The sequence below is a fragment of the Lampetra planeri genome, chromosome 12 (genome assembly GCF_965212315.1).
Source record: "Lampetra planeri chromosome 12, kcLamPlan1.2.h2, whole genome shotgun sequence".
NCBI classification, from domain to species: Eukaryota; Metazoa; Chordata; class Hyperoartia; order Petromyzontiformes; family Petromyzontidae; genus Lampetra; species Lampetra planeri.
The window spans coordinates 9,387,984-9,410,222 of NC_136118.1; the positions used below are offsets into that span (position 1 = coordinate 9,387,984).

Genomic DNA, 22,239 nt, shown 5'->3' on the forward strand with positions numbered 1-22,239 from the left:
GCAGGCAGGGGAACTAATTGACAATTAAATGGGGATTTAAATGTCGCTGAAAAGGGAGCGTGCGTTTCTCGAAAAGAAACCGTGACGGCACTTGGACGCCCTGGCGCTGCCGCATGGCACCAGCCGTAATAAACCTTACCGTCGTTACATATAATCATTCCACGTGTGCTGGAGGTTTTTGAAAAATTATTACCCTTCTCGTAATTTCCCTTACATATTGAAGTTCTTAGCGAATTTCTTTGTGTGTGTGTGCGTCTGGAACCATTAATATTGCATAGTAGGCGAAATTTGAAAGGAAATTGCAGATAAGGAATTATGTGTGACCATTTTGTGTTTTTTTGGGAAATGGAAGAGGAACAACTGAATACTTGCCACCACTCGCATCCTGAACAATGATGTTTCCCCCCCCCACCCTGCAGTCCGAGGTGTTTGAAAGCATTTTAACTTCACGGCCCTCTTCACCCACGCGAGCGCATCCTTTCCCCCCAAAATGTACGCAATTCCCCATCCCTGTCCACGCTTTATCTTCATTTGCCAGAACCCTGACGGTGTAGATTTATCTTGTGTGTTGGGGAAATTAAACTTTATTATAGCCAACGAAGAAAACAAGCAAAAGGGCAGGGGGGACCGCACATCTCGAAGGCTTTGCCGCAATTTGGAATTCTATCAAGGCGAGCACTATTTCTTAATATCTGTCCGAAGCTTGCCCTGATTGTGTTTCATAAATCATAATAAATTTTGGGCAGCGGTCGGAGTACGGGCATAATGAGGAATTGATGGTTGGTGCGCTGCGGGGCCGGGGAGCTCCGACCGGCTGTTGTAATAACGCCAGGTTTGCCTTCGGGGTGCGATCTGTCAAGTGGGACTGTTAGTTATTAGGTGCTAGAGAAGGGGGGATGTCTTCTCTTTAAATAACAATAAACCCCGAGCAGTTCTATTGGGAATAGCAGGGCCTTCTCCCGCCGCCCCAGCCGAGTCGCGTCTAAATTCGATTTAGGGAAGAAGGAATTGACTTGTTCTTTTTCCGCAGTAATAAAGTGGGAGTTTGTGATGAGGGGGAACTAAATTAAGGGTTATGTTTGACAAGGGAGCAGTTCTGATGTTACGTTGTTAAAAGAATAAATACGGGGAGGCTAACGGGGAGCCCTGGTGAAGAACCGTTGCTCCTTTCTCCGAGTAATTACGTCGGTAGGACTTAGGTGTTGCCTTAAAGTTTAAGGTAATGACACCCAAAGTTGTTAAACATTAAAATAACAAATGTACATCGACTGGATGCGCACGTAAATGATAAAGTGTATATATACTGTGAGAAAATGTCGGGTACAAATATGGCCATTTTGAATGGTGAAGCCGTAGTCGTGTCACCTTAAATTAATAGCTGTTTATGCATTAGTATATATCATCATGACGTCTGCTGGAAAGCACATAGGTCGGTTATTCCAGAAAAAATAGACCTCTTGCTCCGCATTAAGAAGCTGAAATTTAAGTTCGTAGGCAGATGTTGGGTCAATACTCAAGGTTAAAGGGCAAAGGGAATTTGCTATTGATTTATAAAGGGAACAGCTCGCTCAAAGTGAGTGCATTCTAATTGTCTTCGCGTGTCGCTCTCAGTCAGCCCAATTACACTGTTAAGCTACATTCAAAAATGTTTCTGGCTAATGCTGCTGTGTGAAGAACGCAGCTCGGTCAGTCGCTGCTGCAGTGCTCGTTGAATCGTTCTGCACCTTGCGCTGGAAGTGCGCTACGGACGGCCCCGTTCTTTGTGTCCGTGCTTCGGATGTGCGTCGGTTCGGGAGGCCGCCACCCCCTCCGCCTCCCGCCCCCCTCTCCGTTCCCCTTTCTCACCTTGTGCGCGGCGAGAGCGCGGCTGAGCTGCGAGTTTAATAACGGCGCTGTCACGGAGCGAAACATCACGTAATTCCGGCGACTGTCGCCGTAATTATATGCACGTCACTCAGTTGCCAGCATTGAGCGACGGCGCAAGTTTAAGCGCCTCCTAAAATAATATCCCCCTTATCAGCATGACTGTTTTATTTAATATTTATACTGCACGTGTCTTTATGCGACTATTTTGATTTATGACCCTATGCACAGAGGAATACAAGGAATGCACATAATGGACAGGGCTTCCTTACTTTTGCTGTTGTGTGGGAGCCCCTGATGTCGGCCAGTAAAATAGATATGCGTGTGCCTTCGGTAATCTAAAAGTTATGCTTCAATGCCTGCAAGAAGCTTCTTTTTCATTTTGGTATGCCCTGCTTTCGTTAAGTTCTGAAACTGATGAATGATAATTAACGGTTGAAATGTGTGTGTATATATATAGACCTCAAAGGCACGACAACTGTTTTATTTGCCATGCTTGTCAAATATTAATTGCTTGTGCGATTGCGCTGCTGAGCTTGTAATGGTGAGGCTGCTTGATGTCGTGTGATTGGCGGGCGGGGCCATGTGAGTATATCCTGGCAAAAATGCACATTACTCCTCGATGCTGTACACAATTGAATTCCAGTGACAACTGAAATGTAGGAAAGTGTTCTTAATTGTCTGCACATTGGTAAATGCGACAAATGAATAAGATTCCCGGTATATGTGTGTGGACTTGCACACATTTCTCATGTGAAAATTATCCTGATGTAATGATAATGTGATGGGACACTTTTCACAACTCGTATTGTCCTTGTACTAACACCTGACCACCCTTCTTCCGTATTATAAAAATCAATGGTCTTAAGTGTGTGTGTCTCTTCTCTTCGAAAACAAAACGCTGGCACACAGCCCGTATACACAGCTGGCACGATTAAGACAATCAACCACTGCCAGTTGGGATGAGTGTTGGTTAGAATTTGCCAACTTTTTACCGGATATTATGTCCCGACTGTCACCACAGTTGCCAAACAAACGCTATGAGCCTCATGCTCAATGTGACATTGCCGCTTGTTGAGTCGGATGGCTTGTCCTGGTCATTAACATTTCATACCGGGTTCAGGTTCTTTTCCAGCAGTGCCATCCAGTTGTTGGCTTTAAATTAAACTAGTGCGGTGCCCAAATTTCATTGTCCGATTCGTCCATGCCAATGCGCGGTTCTTTTCATTTCGCGCGACTGTGGAGGTATTTCGCACGCGTAATTAAGTGCTGATTTATACCGAAGAGTAATTGCGGGTTTTAGTGCCGAAAATTACCGTTGAATCCGAATGTTAAACAGCTGTAAAGCAATTCATCTTCTGACCCGTATAGGCTAATACGTTGTTTAGTAATTTAGCAGGACTTGCACAGATTTGTGGGCGTGCATTTAAAAAGCAAGCGCATGCTCTGTGCATTATCGAATTTCGCTGTGCGCGTAATGATCAAATGTGCATTTAAATAATTTGCTTCCGATGCGATGTCAAGCAGGTGATTCTTTTTGGCAGGTATCAACGTTGCATCTTTGCCAATCTTACAACAGTGATTGACGTCTATTAGGTTAAGACAATGCCAACCCTTCAAATAATTCATGCCAAATTATGACAAATCGCCACTTTGTATTGATGGAATATCTAAAAAAGTGTATCTCGCTCCTCCACAAAACACATCACCTTCAATTCCACGGGAGCGCCCTTTGCCATTCGGAACCGTGGCGAGCGTCGTGTTTGGGGCGCTGGCTGAAACGCGAGACCGGGCGGTTGGGTTGTCTTTAGAACTTGACGCTTGAAATTGAGCTTGCGGGCTCTGAAAGCATCTGCAATGGGGCCCCATGTTACGGTGACATTTGCCAGAACCAGCACCGTGCAGCTTAGCCACCGCCCCTCAGACGCCTCCTGTATTGCTCCTGACAGCAACTCAACGACCGGGCTCTCCTCCCAGCTCACCGGGGACCCGGCTGACTTGAGGCGATGGGCTTTTATTAGATTTACAAAGATTAATTATCCTGATTGGCGCGGATGAATATTATGCCAATTAATCATGTTTGAAGGCTCTATTGGGCCTCTGTGCTGCTTATTGCTCATTAATAGTAAGACCCAAGGAAATAAGTTTGCCTCTCTAATTGCTGTTGCTTAACACCTTCCACGTTTTCATTACGTTCTGTGCTCTTATTTAGCTCGCAGCTACTTAATTTGGTGGATATTGACGTTGCTGGTTGAGGTCAATAACAGCATATTTACATGCCGGAGGTGAAGCTTACTTTTAGCCTACTGCGTAGTTTTTTCTCCATCAAATAATGTAATGCATGGACCGTTGGCAATCCACTGCTGGGTGAAGGCCTCCCTCCCACGTTGCGCCATGCGTGCGGGTTGTTTCACCATATTTCACCTCGCTCGTCGGCACGAGATGGTGAAATAGGTTGTTTATTGCGTTATTCTTCTAACACATTTGTGATTGAGACAACTTGCGTATTGGTTTTACTGCATGATCTTATTTAAAACTAGAAATTATAATGAAGGTTACTAAGAGCTGACTTGATTTACTAGCTGATGTAAAATTCAAAATAATTGGGGTAATTTTTCAGCATATTTTTTGTCACAAATGAAAATAGTATTGCTGCAGTTTAAATATATATTTTTAAAGATAATCTATGTGTCTACTGGCAATATCTCCACCATCCAGTGCTTTGGAGACGAGGATTAGTCGATCACACTGCTCTGTGGGACTTCCAAACCCAATGGACTGCTGAGTGGCCAGGAGATAGCAGTACCACGAGGTGGTTCATGGACCTGTCGGTTCAGACCTTTTAGTCTTCTCATTTCATAGATTTTTTCTGGGTACTTGAGTGTTCTAAGAGCAGAAACAACATCCTTTACATCGGAATTGGCCAGGCATCCTAATGCAGGACCTTTAGAAAATGAGTATCCGGGCTCAGAAGTCTTCCCTGCGTAAATACACGACATTATTATTGTTATAGAATTTTGCATTGTTATAGAATTTTGCATGCAGTGCTTGTGTGAATCTATAGTAAAGAGCGAGGGTAATCCTTCGTATTCCGCTGGACTGGAATGAGCCTGCAGATGGTTCTCTTTGGTCATTCGGGATAACCTGGAGACATTGCTTGGGGACTGCGCCACAGAGGCTGTCTGGTGTGTATTTCCTACCAGTTCATTTGTCTTGTACATATTTGGTGTGTGCCATTTACGCCGTGGAATGAAGACTAAAGGGGGCAGTGGTGGGGTTGGGATTGGAGGGGGTGGTTTCCGAAGCAGGGCTGCGAGGTATCAGGTAGACTGGCAGAGGCACGATGCCAGATAAAGGCTAGCGGAGGAGTGATGGGGTGTCGGGAGAATGAGGCCGAGCCGAATGGTAGTGGCTGCCGCTGTGACTGGGAGCCCGCTGGAGGCGTGTTTGTTGATGTTTGTTTAGCCTTCCTGTGTTTGTGTTTGCTTTTTCTGCTTAATCCCAGTGTCTGCCTCGCTTTCCCTTGAGCTTTAAATCTTAAAAACGGAGACGGCCGCACAGATGCAAGCCCGCCAGTCTGCCCGAATGACTGCCCGCATCCGCCAAACTGTAATTGCATGCGCCAGTTTAAGCTAATTGAAATGGTTTTGTATTGAAAGGGCCTTCTATTGAAGCAAGGGGAGAAATCCTTTTAGCATTTCAAATGTGTTTTGTGGGGTCGGGGCATAAGTTCTGGTAACAAGCTGGTGTAAAGTTACATTATTGTTAATGGGAGTCTTTCATTGGAAATAAATATGTAATGCACGTTAATGGAAGTGAACAGTAAGTGTTGATGATTGTTGAAGTATTATATCAAACTATATAAGCAGCACTTTGTCGTTCAATAAACATGAGGATAAATGAAGCAGCCAGGGCTTTCCAGAGTGCCTCCGTTACCGTCAACCGGTAGCATTAATACAACATGAGTGGTCAATCCATTCACCTAAGAACAGTTCCACAAATTAAGCAGCCTCACATAAATTTTGATTTAAAGCTTTCGTGACTGCAGGGATTCATCTTTTTGGTTCTTTCGGTAAAGTCACGTAGAAGGGAAGTAATAAAATAATAAAAAATAAAACATACACATTCAAAAATAAATGAATGCTGAAAAATTAATAAGTAATTGGTTTAACTCGTACATGAAACTGACATCACCAGTTCGGCGTGGATGAAGCCTGTTTGCCTGAGTACGTGCGATACCATGGTATGTTTCTGAGTGTGTCTTTCTTGCTGAGAAAAGTGGACAAATTAGTTAAATCTCAGTTACTGTCCCTCATTTGTTCATATACTATACATGAGTAAAAAAAAACAATCCGCTCAGTGTACGAATAAATATCCACGTCCACATTTCACGTGTCTGAAATGTACGAGCAAATTCGTAGAATTTGCCCCTGTCTGGGCGCATGTCACATCAGCACACTCGAGAACTCTGACCATAACATGTGTTATGCCACGTTGTGGGACTTAACATGCTCCTGTAAGGTATCATTGTAACACCGTGACCTTACGAAATGTCATTGGCGTACGCAGGTTTACAAAAGGCTCTCGGAGGTTCTCGGGCTAAATGATGAGACGATGGTGTTGAGTGTCTTCATCGGTAAAATGTAAGTATCAAGCGTTGTGCCACATAGCTCATTACACACGTACGTGTCTCAGACACGAATCACACTAGTCTTTACAATTAGAGTTCTTTCCAGGTGATGTTGAGTTCAAGCGATTGCACTCAACCAGCCAAGATTCATATCCTGTGCAGACTGTTATTATTTCACTTTATTTTGTTTGAATTTGTAAAATGCGCACATTTTTTTTTAACCTATTATGGTAGAAGGCAATGCATATGATTCTTTAAAAAGATCCCACTGAACCGATGTCAAGATAGCTTCATATTGAAAGGGCTATCTCTGGAGCAGGGGAGCAATCTTTCTGAAGCCCCGTTTTGTTGCCCTGTTCATATAATAATACACTGTGTGATATTGCAGTGTATTAACACAGAGGACTACAGTGAAAAATAAAGTAATAAACACAAGTCTGCATGAATATAATATTCCGTTCTCAAAACTTTGGACAGCTCCTCATAAGTTACGAATTTTTTTGTCGGGACGTTTTAGTGCTTCTGAAGTGTCGTTAATAAACGGCATCGCTGTGAATGAATGGAGGCCTGCTTGAGGCGGTCACGACAGCCTAAATGCGCCGAGTGTCTTTGTGTTCTGCAGTATCACGAACTTGAAGTACTGGGGCCGGAGCGAGCCCATCCTCTCCAGGACCCTCAACCTGCTCAACGACCTCTCTGTCGGATATCCTTTTCCTGGGCTCGTTGTGCGAGTGCCACCCGTGTTTACGTTGGGGCGCAGCGCGAGGAAGTAGTAGGTCAGCGAGGCCAGCTTCCTCGTAAAACACATCCGAATTCGGTCTGACAAGCACGTCTCGAGCGAGATAACATCTCGGATCGCCACATGCGTGTCCAAGTGCTGGATCGGATGTGGTGAAATTTATGTTTGTAAACTGGAAGGCCGTAGCGCCTGGGTGAACATCCGTCTATTTCTAATGGGATCCTTTTGTGTGCGTGATAATGCCACGATTCTTTTGCCTGTACACCAGCGGTGGAGAACCTTCGCCTTACTGAGAGAGCCTGATAGGACTTTCCAATGCCTTTGGCAGGTCAAACAATACAGGATGCTTCAAAAAAATGTTAACACTTATATGGGATTATCGTTTTTAATGGAAAAAGAATGGATAATACACTGTAACATGATAACAAATGTATGTTAATAGCTTCAAAAAGTCAGTTTCCACTTGTTCGCCATCATTGTCAACGCATGCCTGGAATCTTCTTCAGGTGGTCTCCAGAGCCCGGAGGCACATGTTTTGTGCTATTATTGCAAATTCTCACATGTGTTCACATTTTTTTCAAGCACGCTGTATTAGGAAGCCACTTTTAAATTTACATTGAAACCGAATTCTTTAGAACTGCTTTTTGTTGTTAAGTTCGTTGTCTTTCCCCCGCACCTCTGATTAGCACGGTTGACTACATACGGTGCGAAAGCAGTTCAACATACATACGCACTGTAGCATTATGTCTTAACGACCGGAAAAATAACGTATGTGGCCACCGATTATAATATAAGATGCCCCTCGATCGATAAAAGTGACTGAGCGTGATCAAATCGTACGAAAATTTTTCGCCAGATAAATAGAATTTGCGCGCCGTTTCGAAGTGGATGCCTCAAGTGGGCCACGCGCCGTACGAAATGGCCGCAATGTCCCCACCACTGGTTGCAGACCATCTGTCGGCAATGTTAGCCACCTCGTTCATGAAATGTTTGCCAAACATTTTTACCAACAAATGAATAGTGGCTTCGGTTTGACTTTTAAAAGTTGATAAGACCCCCCCCCCCCCCCCCCCCAAGTGTTTGACGCGTGTCACGCATGTTGACGTGCGATCGCCCTTCAATTTCCTTAATGCGGCTCACCTACAGCAGCGTGCGGAAACTGGTCAAGCTCACCGCCGTACAATTCATGCTGAAAAACCACACGGTGAGTACTCGCACGTGGAGTACAAAATACATTGTGACGCGTGCTCTGCCTCCTGCGTAGCTTTTAAAAGAGGTTTTGTTACAAAGCAGCTGTTCCACTCGTTCATCACTAACAATTTCCACTGCCCGCGCTGTGTTTTTTCTCTCTCTCATATTCCAACGCTCATATTCGGGGCATGCGATGAGAAATGTGAATGGGAAATATGCCAGTCTTGCAGATAGCAGTGCACATCTCTGTGTCAAATAGCATCTCCGAAAATCTTGGCACAGAACTTTCTGCAGTTACTTCAATCGGCTACCATTATCACCATTATTGGAGCACTTTTTATAGACCCTGCAAAGAGTGTTGTGTGGCAATCAAACCAAACCATTTCACCCACCGACCATCATTAACCAAACTAAGTGAACACCACATCTAATTCTAGGATACACCCCCAAGTATTTGGTATGTGTGCATGTATGACTTCATACTAGACATCATATTACACAAAGGGAGTTAGCCATCTTTTCTGAGCAATTACACATCAATGCTTGTACAGGTCTTCAGATCCAACCAATGGAAAAGCATGGTTTTTAAGAGCTTTATTGTGGGGTTCATGTGGTAATTTTTTCACGAGTCATCACTGACTAGGTTTACACTATCAACTTATACTTGTCAGAGCCCAGTTTAATCACAGGCAGCTGTAATCCGTGTTAAAACCCAGCATCTTAGCTGTTCATTGTTGCTGTGACAAACATTAGTGGCATTATCCACCTCTGATCCACCTCCGATGGTATTATTACACATGCAAGGTGATACCGTCCGTGTGTATGCGCGCGTGTGCGTGTGTGTGTGCAGAGCGAGCACTTCCCTTTCTTGGGTATCAACAGCCAATCAAGCTTGAGCGACATGCGTTGCCGTACCACCTTCTACACTGCACTGGGACGGTTGCTCATCGTCGATCTGGGTAAGTTAGAATGGTCTACTCGCCAGTGCTGGTCCCAACTTTCCACGGCACCGTTAGCACCAGTTTGCTCTCATGATGAATCATCCGTGAGACGAGTTGCTGAAGAAAATACGAGTTGCTAAAGAAAATACGACCTCTGGTGATACATTGTGCTTCTCAATAGACAAATGTAATTTCAATATCTTTGACTTAATGTTTTATATATTTTGAAAGTTGGTCCAGTGAAGCCACATTGTTGCATTGATTCCTCTCTTAAAAATATTTTTGCGTTTACAATACATGCATGATATACATTGTACGTTATAATCTAGATTTGAAGTTTTTGTGACTGCAGGGATCCATACTCTTTGGTTCTTTCGGTAAAGTCACGTCGGTATAAAATAAATTAAATCACGACGTTTCGGGCGCAACACAAGCGTCCGTCATCAGGTGGCACAACCACAGTAAGAAACAATTGCCCACTTCAGCAATTGCCCACTTCAGCAATTGTACGTTATAGTTTCACATGACCCGTGCGGCCACTAGAGGCGCTATAACACACCACTGTTAAAAAAATTATCTATTTAATTAAATCACGATCCTGAATTGTGACAATTAATCACCGGCGGGGGGTGCGAAATTGTCATGGATTTCATTGCTGCGATCATTAACTTATTTTTTCATCTGCATAGCAATTACCAATTTTCAGGTACAAATTCGTACTTTGTGGTAATTGAAAAGTACGCACGTGCCTTTTTAACGGCCCTGCGTATCTGTTAATCAGAACCACTGTCTCTGCCTCTCGTTGAAACGTAAAATGTTTTTTCACTCAGGCGAGGACGAAGACCAGTTTGAACAATTCATCCTCCCGCTGACGGCAGCATTCGAAGTCGTGGTACGAATGTTCAACTCCAGCAACTTCAACCAGGAAGAGGCCAAGGTAATGGCTCTTGCTCCATGGCTTTCCCTGCACATCATAGTGGCATCTAACCACCTTTGTTAAGGTGTGTATGCCATAAGCCAGGGGTGGGAACCTACCACCCAGCACGCAGGCCACATCCACTTAGTATCATGTCACATGACCCATGGTCACATGAGGTCTGCCACTTGGAACAGGCACACGATATTAATCCATCACTGCATGTATCGTAGCCGCACTCATTGTGTACTAAACGGGACTATTTTCAACCTGGCAACACTATGTTCCTAATATTAGTGCGCTCAGTCACTGACTAAGGTGTGGATTAATGTGTGGCCTGCTAATGATAATTTAAAGTCCTTGGCCATCGGTAAGGATAAGGGTTTTTATCCCTGCCATAAGTGCTGGTCATGGTGGCACACACGCATAGTGGAGGCAGTTTTTGGTGGATCCCGTAGGTTTGTGAAGCTCTCAAATTCACTGGCCTACAAGTTGGTCAGGAGATGGCAGTAGAGTAAGTGAGTTTGTGAACTCATCTGTGTTGAACTATTGAGTCTTATGCCATCATGGTATGTGTGGGTAATTTCTGGGTCCTTTATTTTCTTTCCAAGTGTAAAGCCCTGCTTAAAAAATTAATTGGCTGAGCATCGCAGTGAAAGACCCTCTTTCTGACCCTGATAAACGGATGAAATTTAGATGGCAGATGACTGTAGCCGGCCATACGAGCAGTCAAGTGAGTGAAGAAACCGAGCCTATGATATAGTACCATTTGATCATTCTCTTGACATTCTAAATAAAAGTCAAGCATCATTATTAATAAGCGTGTTTAGATCAGGCCTCATGCTTCAGCCGCAGATCATTTTTCTACGTTGAACCAATCCCCATTCATTTGTAAATTGTGCAACAACCATCGTGTCCATTCATCGATCGGTTAATGTGGGATGATGCACCCTGCCCGGCCCACGAGACCTGCTGTAGCCTCGCTTTTGTGCAGATGTCGTCATCACAGGCTCACCGGTTGATGGAGGGCCTGCCACCCAGTGTGGCTTCGTGGGCCCGCGCGGCTTTTCGCGCAGTGTGTGTGGCAGTGTGTGCGCTTTGGTGGCGATGCGCTCGGGGGCTAGTCGTCGTCGTCGTCGTCGGCTGTTTGTTTGTTTGCTTGATTGGCAGGCGTATCGTGCAGGAGCAGCTGTTTGATTGGGCACCCGCCCCTCTAGGCCTGGCCCGCGGGCTCTGCCGTGCATGAATAATGTATTTGAAATTTATTTGTTGCGCTCTCCCTTTTAGCTGCAGTTAATAAAAGCGCGTGTAAATTCCGAGTGGGAGGCCTCGCGGGCCTGTCCGGACCCCTTTGTTACACCGTGTGATTAATTACAGGCCAGGTCCTCACCTGTTTCCACGGTGCTTTTCTTTTGCAGAACTAGTCGCAGCAATTTCCTTCTTTCATTGCACCCGTGCCCTGTCCGAATTATTTATTTATTTTGGTTGGCGGTGGCGTTATTGTATTTATTATTTGGAGCCGCGCGTCAATTACTGCGTGTGTCAGCGCATCGCCATTGACTTGGAGGTCTGCTCTCTTTAATAGGCTAACAAAAAGGGTTGTAAATATTCAGGTAATTAAATGTTGTTAGACATGCTAATAAAGCAATGTCGGGAGCATCGGACCGAGTACACCTGACGGAGCCAGGTGCACTGGCAGTGCGGCGGGGTGAGGAATGGTGAAAGTGCGTTCGTGCGGAGATTTGCGCACAAGCGACGGGTAACGTTACACGCGACACTGAGTGCCAACTTTGCTAAATGCTTAACCGGACTCAAATTTCAATCCATCTTTTTTTTGTTTGATGTTTTTTATTTCTTCGTCCGATGCTTTTTTTTTGTTCCTTTTTACAAAAATGTTTTTTGTTTTACTTCTGGTTCAATGCTAGTTGGATAGATTTATGTCAAAATTCACGTAACTGCCACATACCAAAAAACAAACCGAACACAAGAAATGGCAAGACCCTGCCATCTATCCATTTGCTGCCATCGTCATCAGACATGATCGATGCTGCACGAAGACATCCCGATGCCATCACCATCTCATGGTTTAGCGATGGAGAAATCCACCGTGCGCTTGTACGAATGTAATCACCTGTTCTAAGCGGTGGACAGCTCCTACGGCACGTTGCTACCCTCGGCTGCCGCTCCGTCTCTCGTCTCGACCACTGACCCCCCCCCCTTCTCACGACACCCTAGAGAAGCGTTTCAATCTCGCTTAGCTGTCATTGCCACCGGCATTCAAGCCAGACCTTGCAATGCATTTCATTCAGCGTTAACATCAGAACTTTGCTTGTTTTACCATGATATATGACACCTGGTTGGGGTAAAAAAAAAAGCATCCGAAAATGTATGACGTTCCACCGATCCATTCTTAGCGCTTAGTCAGGGCGCACTCATCGCGCTGCAGCGTAGCCACCAGGACACGGGTTGCTGCTCCTTACTGATTGACGATGGCCAATGCATCAACTGCTTTCAAGTTGGCTGAAGTGCGGAGCAGCAAACGATTCCGGATCGCGCGGAATGTCCCTTATTATGGCTCGGCGCATGGTGCCGCGTACGAAACTATGGGCAGAACTCCTGTTGCCTCAGCTAACAGGACCGGCATACTAAGGAATCACAATTGTTATTATAATATAATAACGCAATTTTTTTGTATGTATGTTGAACTTCTTCCGCACCGTATGTAGCCAACCGTGCTAATCAGGACCCAGTGCAGAAGCATTCCAAGCTAAAAAATAATTCTTAATGAAGTCTAACACTCTCAGTATTTACATTTAACAGTCTCAAGCAATGGCACTGCAATGCAATGGCAGCAGAAAACGTAAGTGATGATTTAATGATATGTCAAGGCTGTACTTCATCAATAGGTATTTTCGGCATTAATCATTAAACATTTACAGATGTAAAATTCTCACTTCGTCTGTAGAGAATTTAACTAGGGTGTACTATCAGCTGAGTACCAAGTTCAGGAATTGTTGCTAGTTAGACTCCAGATTCAATCACAGAATCGATCAATTGTTTTTATATACTGCTGAAAATGGCTGCAGGAGTGATGTGAACCCATTACATATAAGACATACAAATCAAAAATATTCAACCTTGCATTTACAATTCGACTGATGTATCATGAGCTGAAGAGCCTCTATTAACTAACAAATGTATGCAGCAGTAGATAATGTCTGATGATTGGGCGTCTTATCGTTCATCCCCCCACTGCTCCAGGGATTTGGAGAAATGTTAAGATTCAGGGTAGCGATTTGATTAAAGAATCAACTATTTTTGTCGTCTCATTTGTATTGTTGCTAACGTGTTCTGTTTTGAGTGTACAATGTTGCTCACGCCTTTGTTTTAAATGTAATATTAGTGTAACATGTACATGTAATTTGTGTTAATTGGGCAAAACGATTCTTACATGTATTTTATACATTCATCGCGATCGTACTAATCGATTTTGGCCGACGAATCAACGCGTCACCACTCAATCACTGGATTAATGCTGTAACAGAGTTTGCACATGGCTCATGACGAATGTATACTTAAAAAGTCCGCATGTAACCGTTTACTCGTTTTAAAAAAATGTGATTTGTTGACTTGTTGCCATGTTCTGTGCTATTTAAACAGAGGACACTCGTCGGACTCGCGCGGGACTTAAGAGGAATAGCGTTCGCTTTCAACAGCAAGACCAGCTACATGATGCTGTTTGACTGGCTGTATCCTTCACACAACGTAAACGCACTGCTCCTTCCGCCAATGAAATGGGACGCTCACCTCTGTTTGCCAGAGGTGCGCACACAACGCATGTCTGCGTTTAACTGATACAGTGATGGGGATTACCAGGGATTAAACGCTGCTGGTGCTCTATGCCTCTCCTCCCCTCAGCCTTGGCTTTTGTTTGCACTGTCCGCCGCGTTGAGTCTCGACTTTACGTAACAAATGCCACATCAAAAAGTAAAATCGGGATGCTTAATCGCCTTAATGTGTGCAGATAGGTTATTTTCGCCAGGTGTCATTTCGCAGCAGACTAACCCTTTGCGTGATACACGTTCTATTTTTTTGTTTAGGTATAACAATCAAAACTTGTACGTGTTGTTCAGATGAGTTTGCAAAAAGCAAAGACCACAACAGCAATATTATTAGGCGTTTCAAGGTGGCTTATGCCAACGTAGATAATTTAGTATGCAGCAGAAGATGGCAGTAGAGAGCGTACTTTGACAAAAACATGTTTTTGTGCTGAAGCGACTGAGTGGGTGCTTACCTATAGAAGCAAGCACAACACCTGTGTACATTGAGCTTTGAACACCAACTGCCTATGCCCTGAGTTGCAGCTGCTCATTGCGACCCCCCAGCCAATGCTGTAACGGTTCAAGATTTTAGCGCTGGTCCAGTAGTTGCCACTCAAGAAGCCGTGCCAAACAATTGTCAGTGGGCGTCTTTGAGTGAGATATTTTACTTCGATAATTTCTTTACTCACTGATTCATGGCAGGTACAATGCTCTCGGAAATGCAAACATTTTACAATTACTTAACATCTAGCGATTTCGGCAGTTACAAAGAAATGCATTGTCTGAGGTTATTTACATTGTTTCGTTAATATCCAGCACAAGTTTGCATTGCCTACCGTAAGTCTGAAGATTCGACCCGCCACACATGCCAAACAGAGCATTTACATGGTGGGCTACTCCCCCATGTCCCAGGTCCTATGGCCTTCAGGTCGGACAACTGTGCATACCCTTTGCCAGGGAAATACAGTAGGCAGCAGCGCCAGACGTAATGTTTTCCAGACGAATCTACGAATGTTTAGGTTGGCTACCTAAGAGTTTATTTTCATCAGAAACCTGGTCCCAAAAAGGCTGTGCCCAATATTGATGATTAAATCGCAGTAGCAAAAAGGGAACCCAGTGAAACTCCATATAGGTTTTTTTTTTTACATGATGCAAGAATGTGTTTGATGCGCTAAGGCCCTTTACTTAGCAAATCTGATTCACTTCAGGGTTTACTTATAGGGTACATTATTAATTTTGAAAGATTTTAATTACTTGACGTGATTTTAGGCTTTCAACGAACAGGAGCCCCACTAAATGGCTATTTAATGCATTTTAAGGGTAATGTGTGTTTGCAATAATGCAATAAAAGGCTGTTATTGTGATGTGGGCAAAGCTGCTGCAACTGCAGCTCTTGGCACAGGCAACCTCTAACACGGCAGCTATCCTCAAATTACCTATAATGTGCACATGCTTGGCCTTATATTGCTTAATTAAAGGGTGTCCTGTTGTGCTTGATGTGGCCTGATTCAATTTGGTAAGGAAATGGCGTTGGCTCTTTACAGCCGGTTTTAACTCCTCAAAAAAGCGGTCCCAGCAGCCTCATTTGATCCTTTTTCTGATGAATGCGCTGCTTTTGCAGCTGGTAATGCGATTTCTAAAAATTTCTCGTGCTTTAAAAAACAAATTCGTAATTAATTCTCCCTCACTTTACAACCAAACACATTGTGTTGTGCACCGTGCGGTTCTGGCCTCGTTGTTGGACTGGTTCTGCTCTATTAGGGAATGTATATTGAAGTGTGTAAACTGAGCCGCTTTTAGTAATTTTTTTTAGCTTTTATTGTGGTTGCCAAAAGCAAGCGGTATAACAGTATCCAGGGCTGGAGTAGTCCACAAAAACCTGCATTAGTTGGATTGTACCTCCCCGTGCCTTGGTCCCCATTCACGTCATGGTGTAAGGTGGCCGGTGCCCCACGCTGATTTCCTTAGCGGAGCCCGACGCTGTCTCGCGCGCATGCAGCTACCCGACGTACATGCCCGTTTTCCTGCGAGCCATCGAGCTCTGGTACCTGGAGCCGGCCTGCACGACCCCCATCCTCAAGTTAGTCGCCGAGCTTGTGCAGAACAGGTAAGCGGTGGTGGGGGGGGGACCTCCTGCACAGGCGTGCGTGCACACACCGCAAGGGGCGTTCAGTGTCGCGGGCAGAGGCCTCGACGCTGGCGTGCGCGTCGTAGGGCGCCCCAGTGTTTGGCAGGGTTATGAGAGAGGACACCGAGAATGGAGGGCAGTTGAAAGCCCGTCCGTCCTAAGACGCGTGCCCTCGTGTTGTTTGAATGTAAAGCTGTGGCCGAAGTAAAATGGTGCGTGATTAAGCGAAGTGATTTGCGTTGAGATTGTATGTTTCTTCGGAAAGAATAAAAATAATAAAAAATAAATGAACGAATTAAAGATTCATTGGTGTTTCGTATTTTGAGCATAGGTATAGCGTTCGTTAATGCGATGTAGGTTTTAAGTTACGGCTGATAAAAAAAAGCTTCCAGACACATGGGCCCAAAGTATGATGGATTAACTTCAGTGAGAAAAAAGCAGTTTATTAAAAAATAGACTAAAAAGAAATATCCGATGCATTGGTCGTGGCATGTTTTCCACCCCTCCCCCTGTATACACATCCATTGCTGCTGATGCGCTCTGGTTTGCCGGTGGGCCAGGCTGTGTGTGTGTGCTCACGCCGTTTGTTGCTTACAGCTGGACAGATTGACATTTAGTAGTAATTTTGATGATCAATGCGTCCAATAAATTGCGCCAACGAATGGCGTGTGTTCCGGCAGGTCCCAGAGGTTACAGTTTGATGTGATCTCGCCCAACGGCATCTTGCTCTTCAGGGAGGCCAGCAAAATGATCACCACGTACGGTAAGCCGGCGCGTGCCGTGCAGGAGGGACACGAGCACCGTTTACAGGAATAACATCCACGTGCGCTCACACGATTTTCAGGGCCATTCCATCCCGCCCCAGGGCGTTTCATCCGGGGCTCTTGAAATGAAATAGCGAAAAAGAGTGGAGGGACGTTTTAAAACAAACGATGGTTTTCACCGGTGCCCCATTGTAGTCCGGCTCGCTTCCGATATTGCAAAAATTATTTCACGGTTTAAAATAAATATATAAACGTCCGCTAACGGCTCTGGGCGTGCCTCCTCAAATTGATGATTTTGCGAGAATGCAATAATGGTGTCGCATTAAGTTTATAATTCATGAAGAGTGAGGAGGTATAAACAAAAGGAGAAATTACATTTAGTGTGGATTATTTTAGGGTATTTGATGCATTAAAAACGTATGCAAAATGTATTAAATAAAAAACATTCGAATTATATGTTCAGTGTACATGCAATCAGAAGTGCACTTTGGCACAATCTGTCCCGATTGCCATGGTGGTAACATGACCTTGTGTGCCGATGCCTGGTGTCAGCAGGATGAGCTGTCCTTTGGCCGTAATGTCCGTGACATATGCTCTTTCGAAGCGAGCAGATGGACACAAACCCCTTTGCACCGAGGATTCAGTTTCTGTTTTTAGCAGATTTCATTTTTTATGGGTTTTTTTTTACTTTCTCATGGACTCTGTCCATTAAGTTAACTTAATGAGAAATGGGTGGTCTGACATTTATCTTCAGCGCAGTTTCACATTAATGGATTCATCAAATGATGATTATCCATTAAGTTGATTAATAATGTTAGAACACTGCAAATGCATGCCCGGTAGCAAAATATGGAGCACTATTTCATTTAAAAAAAAAAAATCATTTTCCGCACTCGTCAAATATAACTCGTATAGGCAAACAGTTTCCGATGTAGAACCTTCGACATTAATTTGCTTTGAAATCCATACAAGGAACAAATCTATAATCAGCATTGCCTTTTGGGTTTCAGACTTCGTGCATCAGTGGCTATCCTGTATCGCGGACACTAAACCCTTCACTTAAAAGCCTATTGGAGTGTTTTCATAAGGTTAATATGAAATTCATTACCACCACGCTGATTAATGGGGAGGGATTTCACTGTGTTTCTGCCGTATTCAAAGCAGACTAAGCGGTGGCCGCGTGGACCTTGGCATGTTTGCGCAGCCTTTCACTTCTCATTGCCAATCCATTCCAAAAATCCACAGCGTGGGACGATTTTCCTGCAACAGGCGTCCGTTTGGGAAAACAAATAATTATAATTTACATTTTGGCAGTAAAGTTGAGTTGATTACATTGTCATGTTTCTGCATATTTGATTTCTTTTTATACTCAACGTGAATAATATGGTCGCTTTCAATTTATTAAACTTCTATTAATTCATGTAGAGTTTAGTTTTTTGTTAAAACAAGGCAGCTCTGTTCATGTCCCAGAGCTTATTTATAAAGAGCCACTCTTTGTATTCGCAAGCAATTTCAACTCTGGGCAGGTAATAAATTTTGCCCCGGCACGGGCACACACAATGGCCGGCTTTTGCAAGAACTCGCGTGGGATGTTTCAGCAGCCACGGGCCTTCACTTAACTTCCACCAAGTGATGGCACACTTGGCCCAATATACCCTCCAGAAAAACAGAAATTACCCCATGATGCTGCGTGGAGGAACAGATGTCGTCGGCGCTTTTGTGGCCATCGCGTATACTACCCTTTGCTAATCGCCAGTCTGCTTTAATTGCTTTAATTGAGCTAACAGCACCCGGCCACATTGTCCCGAAAGCAGTTTTACAGCCACTTTTGCACTCTCTTACCAGTAAACCCATTAAGAATGTAGTAACTGTTTTTTTTTGCTCTCTTTTTAAAGCAATGTTATAAATAACTAACTGGGTTTATTATGCAGAGCCCTTTGGGCTCTTAGCATTTTTGCCACAGTTTGTCTGTGACCTTACGAGGAAGGCTGTGACTGTGAGTGCTGGTTACAGCGTTATGAGTATCAAAATGTAATTTGTGCATCGACGGCAGGAAGGATGTGAACACTTGCGCTGCAGAAATTGACTTGGTGATGCCCGTCTAGAGCTACCCATAAAAATCTATCTCACCGAAAACCATGCAGTCGTTGCAGCACACATTTTCTCCCTTGCATACAGTCCATTGCAGTTATTGTATTTTGTTGCGAACATAAACGTGCGGTGGTAAATTAAATAGTGCACAAATGGACGGTGTTTGCATTGCATGGTTATAACTGCATTTTAAAATGTGTTCATTGCATTGGCTGTAAGAGTACCATATAATTTTATAGTATTTTGGCTTATGCGTGGCTGTATATGTGTGTAAGCCTTATTATGTACATGTGGGTGTGCTTGCTAGTGGATGAATATGTTGGATAACTTTAGATGTTATTGCTATAATAATTTAGTTTGCCTATGTCGGTGCCATTAGATTGGAGATTTTGTCCGACATCCATTACACGTGATGCGTTAAGACAACATCCGGTATGTGTTTTACCCATTTGACTGCGGGTCGAAATGGGGGAGCCAAACCGTGCTTAAATATTATTGCCTATCAGCAGCGCGATCAGTGGTAGGAAGGAACTAGGCACCTTTTAGACGTCACATCTGCACTTGACTTCTCTCAGGGAGAGCCCCCCCCACTCACAGCTACATTCACAGAGCCTGGCGAGCCAAAGGTCGTATAAGTATCACACGCTTGGATTAATCGCCTGCAATTACCCGGGTGCTTGTGCAAAAACAAGAAAAAAAATGTAGCGGTCAAACTGAAGGAGCGGGTAACGGCTTCCTTTAATTGCTCGCTGAGAAGAAGCAGCCAGGTTGTCAAGCTTCTTCTCGTGTTTTTGCTCGCCATCGCCTGGTGGTGTGTGGACCATCTGATAAAAGCGTAAATACGCAAACAAACGGCAGCGCGGCCCCCTTGTCTGAAGGCTGCCGTGTGCGCTCCCAGCGTGGTCGCGGCTGCCAAAACAAACAGATAGTGTTTCTCCGCCGCTAATCCGGCCGCTGTCGGTGGTGGATCCCTACGCCTGGGGACGGGAGGAGGCTAACCCCAGCGCTGCTGCTCACCGCCCCACCAGGCAGCCACCCGCCCCACCAGTCCCTCGCCTCCCGGATCGCCTTACCTGCCCGGGGCTGTTTGCTCTGTGCAGACAATGGGGCGCGGCAGCCGGAGTCAATTAGACAGGCCTAATGTCCTACCATTAGGAGCCTGCCGGCTGGGACGACCCTAGCGGGAGAGAGGAAGGGGAGGGGGGGGCGGCAGGGGTCTTTGCGGCACGGGGAGTGTGGTGGGGGGGGTACAGGGCAGGCCCGGGCGGGGGAGGCAGGAAGCGAACACGCTGATAGTCCGTGGAGATACCCGGCCCTAATCGAAGGGGTGTCTGCCATCTGTCGAGGGAGCAGCACGCAATGATGGCGGAGATGCAGAGAAAATTGCAGGACAGTCTGATAAGACGTGTGTGGTATGTGGTTCTACTACCTGCCGTCCCTGTCGCGCACTGGTTAACCAAAGTGGGGAGGGGGGTGGAGTCCAGGTGTTGTTCTGATTGTGAGAACAAAAGCAATACAAATAAGAGTGGATAGATAAAAGCAAACTCGCACTACGTACACACAAAAAACCCTAAACGTTGAAACGATTGTCTTTTGCTTGAATTGATTTTCAGTGCATGTTTATTTGCAAATAATCATCCGTCAAACGTAGCGGTTGTTTACGGGCACCTGTGCACGTCCGGTTTTTACGACGGCAAGTCGGTTGTTATTTACGAGGATTTAAAGAGAACATCACAGCCGATCATAGGTGTGCTTGATGCAGTGGTTCCGATCGAGTTACAAGTGGAAGTTTCAGGTCGAATGAGAGTTTGAAATATTCAAACAGGTGGAACTGCGAGATTTATTACCTCGACTTGACTACGGTTGCCATAAATATCTCAACGTTTGCGCTGGCTTCCATCCGTGCGAACTACGCGATTTGATCTTCTACATATGCCGCATGTTTGGAAAATAGAGAAAATGCCATTAGGATGGCACTGGATGTAAAAGCATAGGGGGCGAATGCGCGAGTATTGTATTTGAGATGTTATTGAATTTAACATTGCATCGGCGATGGTGGCAGTAGCGCCGTTATTGCTCCTAATGCACAGATTGAATTTGTTCCAGTGTATTCGCAATATTCTTGGCGAGTTTTCGTCGTAATAAATAGGTGCACCTGAGCAGTGTGCTGTAAACAGGCATGGCAGAAACACCGTACATATAAGGTACAACAATGTGGTTATTTTATTGCAAATATCTTTGAATGAGGCTGAAGACACTGGCATACAAATATGTATTCCGGGAGAGAATACTGTAGGATCATCGACACGCTTACAATTTTAGCAAAAAAAACTTTTAAAAAGTGGCATACAGTGCAAAGGGGAGCACTCTACGCATGTAAACATATTGATGTTCACGTTTGCAGCAATTAGCGATGAGAATGGGGAGAGAGAGAGAGAGAGCCTTGGCACTTAGCCATGCAGGCAGCTCACATCCGTCCATCAGCGTGTGCTATCAATTTGTCTCCATGTCCGCACTGCCCCATTCGTCTCCATCTCCGTGCACAGTACATCTGTCCACTTTGATGCATCATTTAATAGTGTGTGGCTGTTTGTGGAATAATGCCGTTTTAATTAAAATCTCAAACTCGTGTGTGCATTGTTTCCACAAGCAGCTTGATTAAGCACGTCCAAGATTTTCTACAAACTGTGCCTACTCGGTCAAAAATCTCAAAAGTGATTTCCCGTTCAAGTGAAAACAGCATGGTGGGCTCATGTCATGTTTACAGTCCTTAAGCTAATGGTGGAAATTCCACATTCATATGGCAGGAGCAAGTATATCCATAAATAATAAAGTTTTGAATCTTCACAAAGTGGTGCTCATCTCAAAGAGCCTGGAGGGATAAAGAGGCGCAGTGACCCCTGACTGGGATTTGAACTCTCAACCTTTGTATTGTGAGACACGCGCATCTAAGCATTGCGCCACCCGCCGGGGTAGACGCCGCACTTGAGTAAAAAAAAAACAAATAAATGTTCTCCCGATCGTAAAATAAGTTATTACTTTTTTGGCTCACAAACCCGTCAGATTGACACGTTGTAAATCAAAGCTTCCTCGCTTAGCTACATTTATTAATGATCATTAATAATCGTATGCATGTAGCTGCAGTGTCAAATCCA

At 44.6% G+C, this 22,239-nt stretch overlaps 1 protein-coding gene across 4 annotated transcripts in view; it reads left to right on the forward strand.

The window, feature by feature from the left end:
- Positions 1–22,239, forward strand: part of XPO7 (exportin 7) — an 85,283-nt gene that overhangs the window by 28,418 nt on the left and 34,626 nt on the right. For all 4 annotated transcript variants that reach the window (XR_013585939.1, XM_078599437.1, XM_078599439.1 and 1 more), the window contains exons 15-22: positions 6,433–6,506; positions 7,116–7,196; positions 8,373–8,436; positions 9,274–9,382; positions 10,195–10,301; positions 13,941–14,029; positions 16,101–16,208; positions 16,910–16,992. Coding sequence is in view for 3 of the 4 variants with exons in the window: in XM_078599437.1 (XP_078455563.1) it covers positions 6,433–6,506; positions 7,116–7,196; positions 8,373–8,436; positions 9,274–9,382; positions 10,195–10,301; positions 13,941–14,029; positions 16,101–16,208; positions 16,910–16,992 (715 nt within the window). In the remaining variant the exon portion in view is untranslated. The remainder of the gene's footprint in view (positions 1–6,432; positions 6,507–7,115; positions 7,197–8,372; positions 8,437–9,273; positions 9,383–10,194; positions 10,302–13,940; positions 14,030–16,100; positions 16,209–16,909; positions 16,993–22,239) is intronic.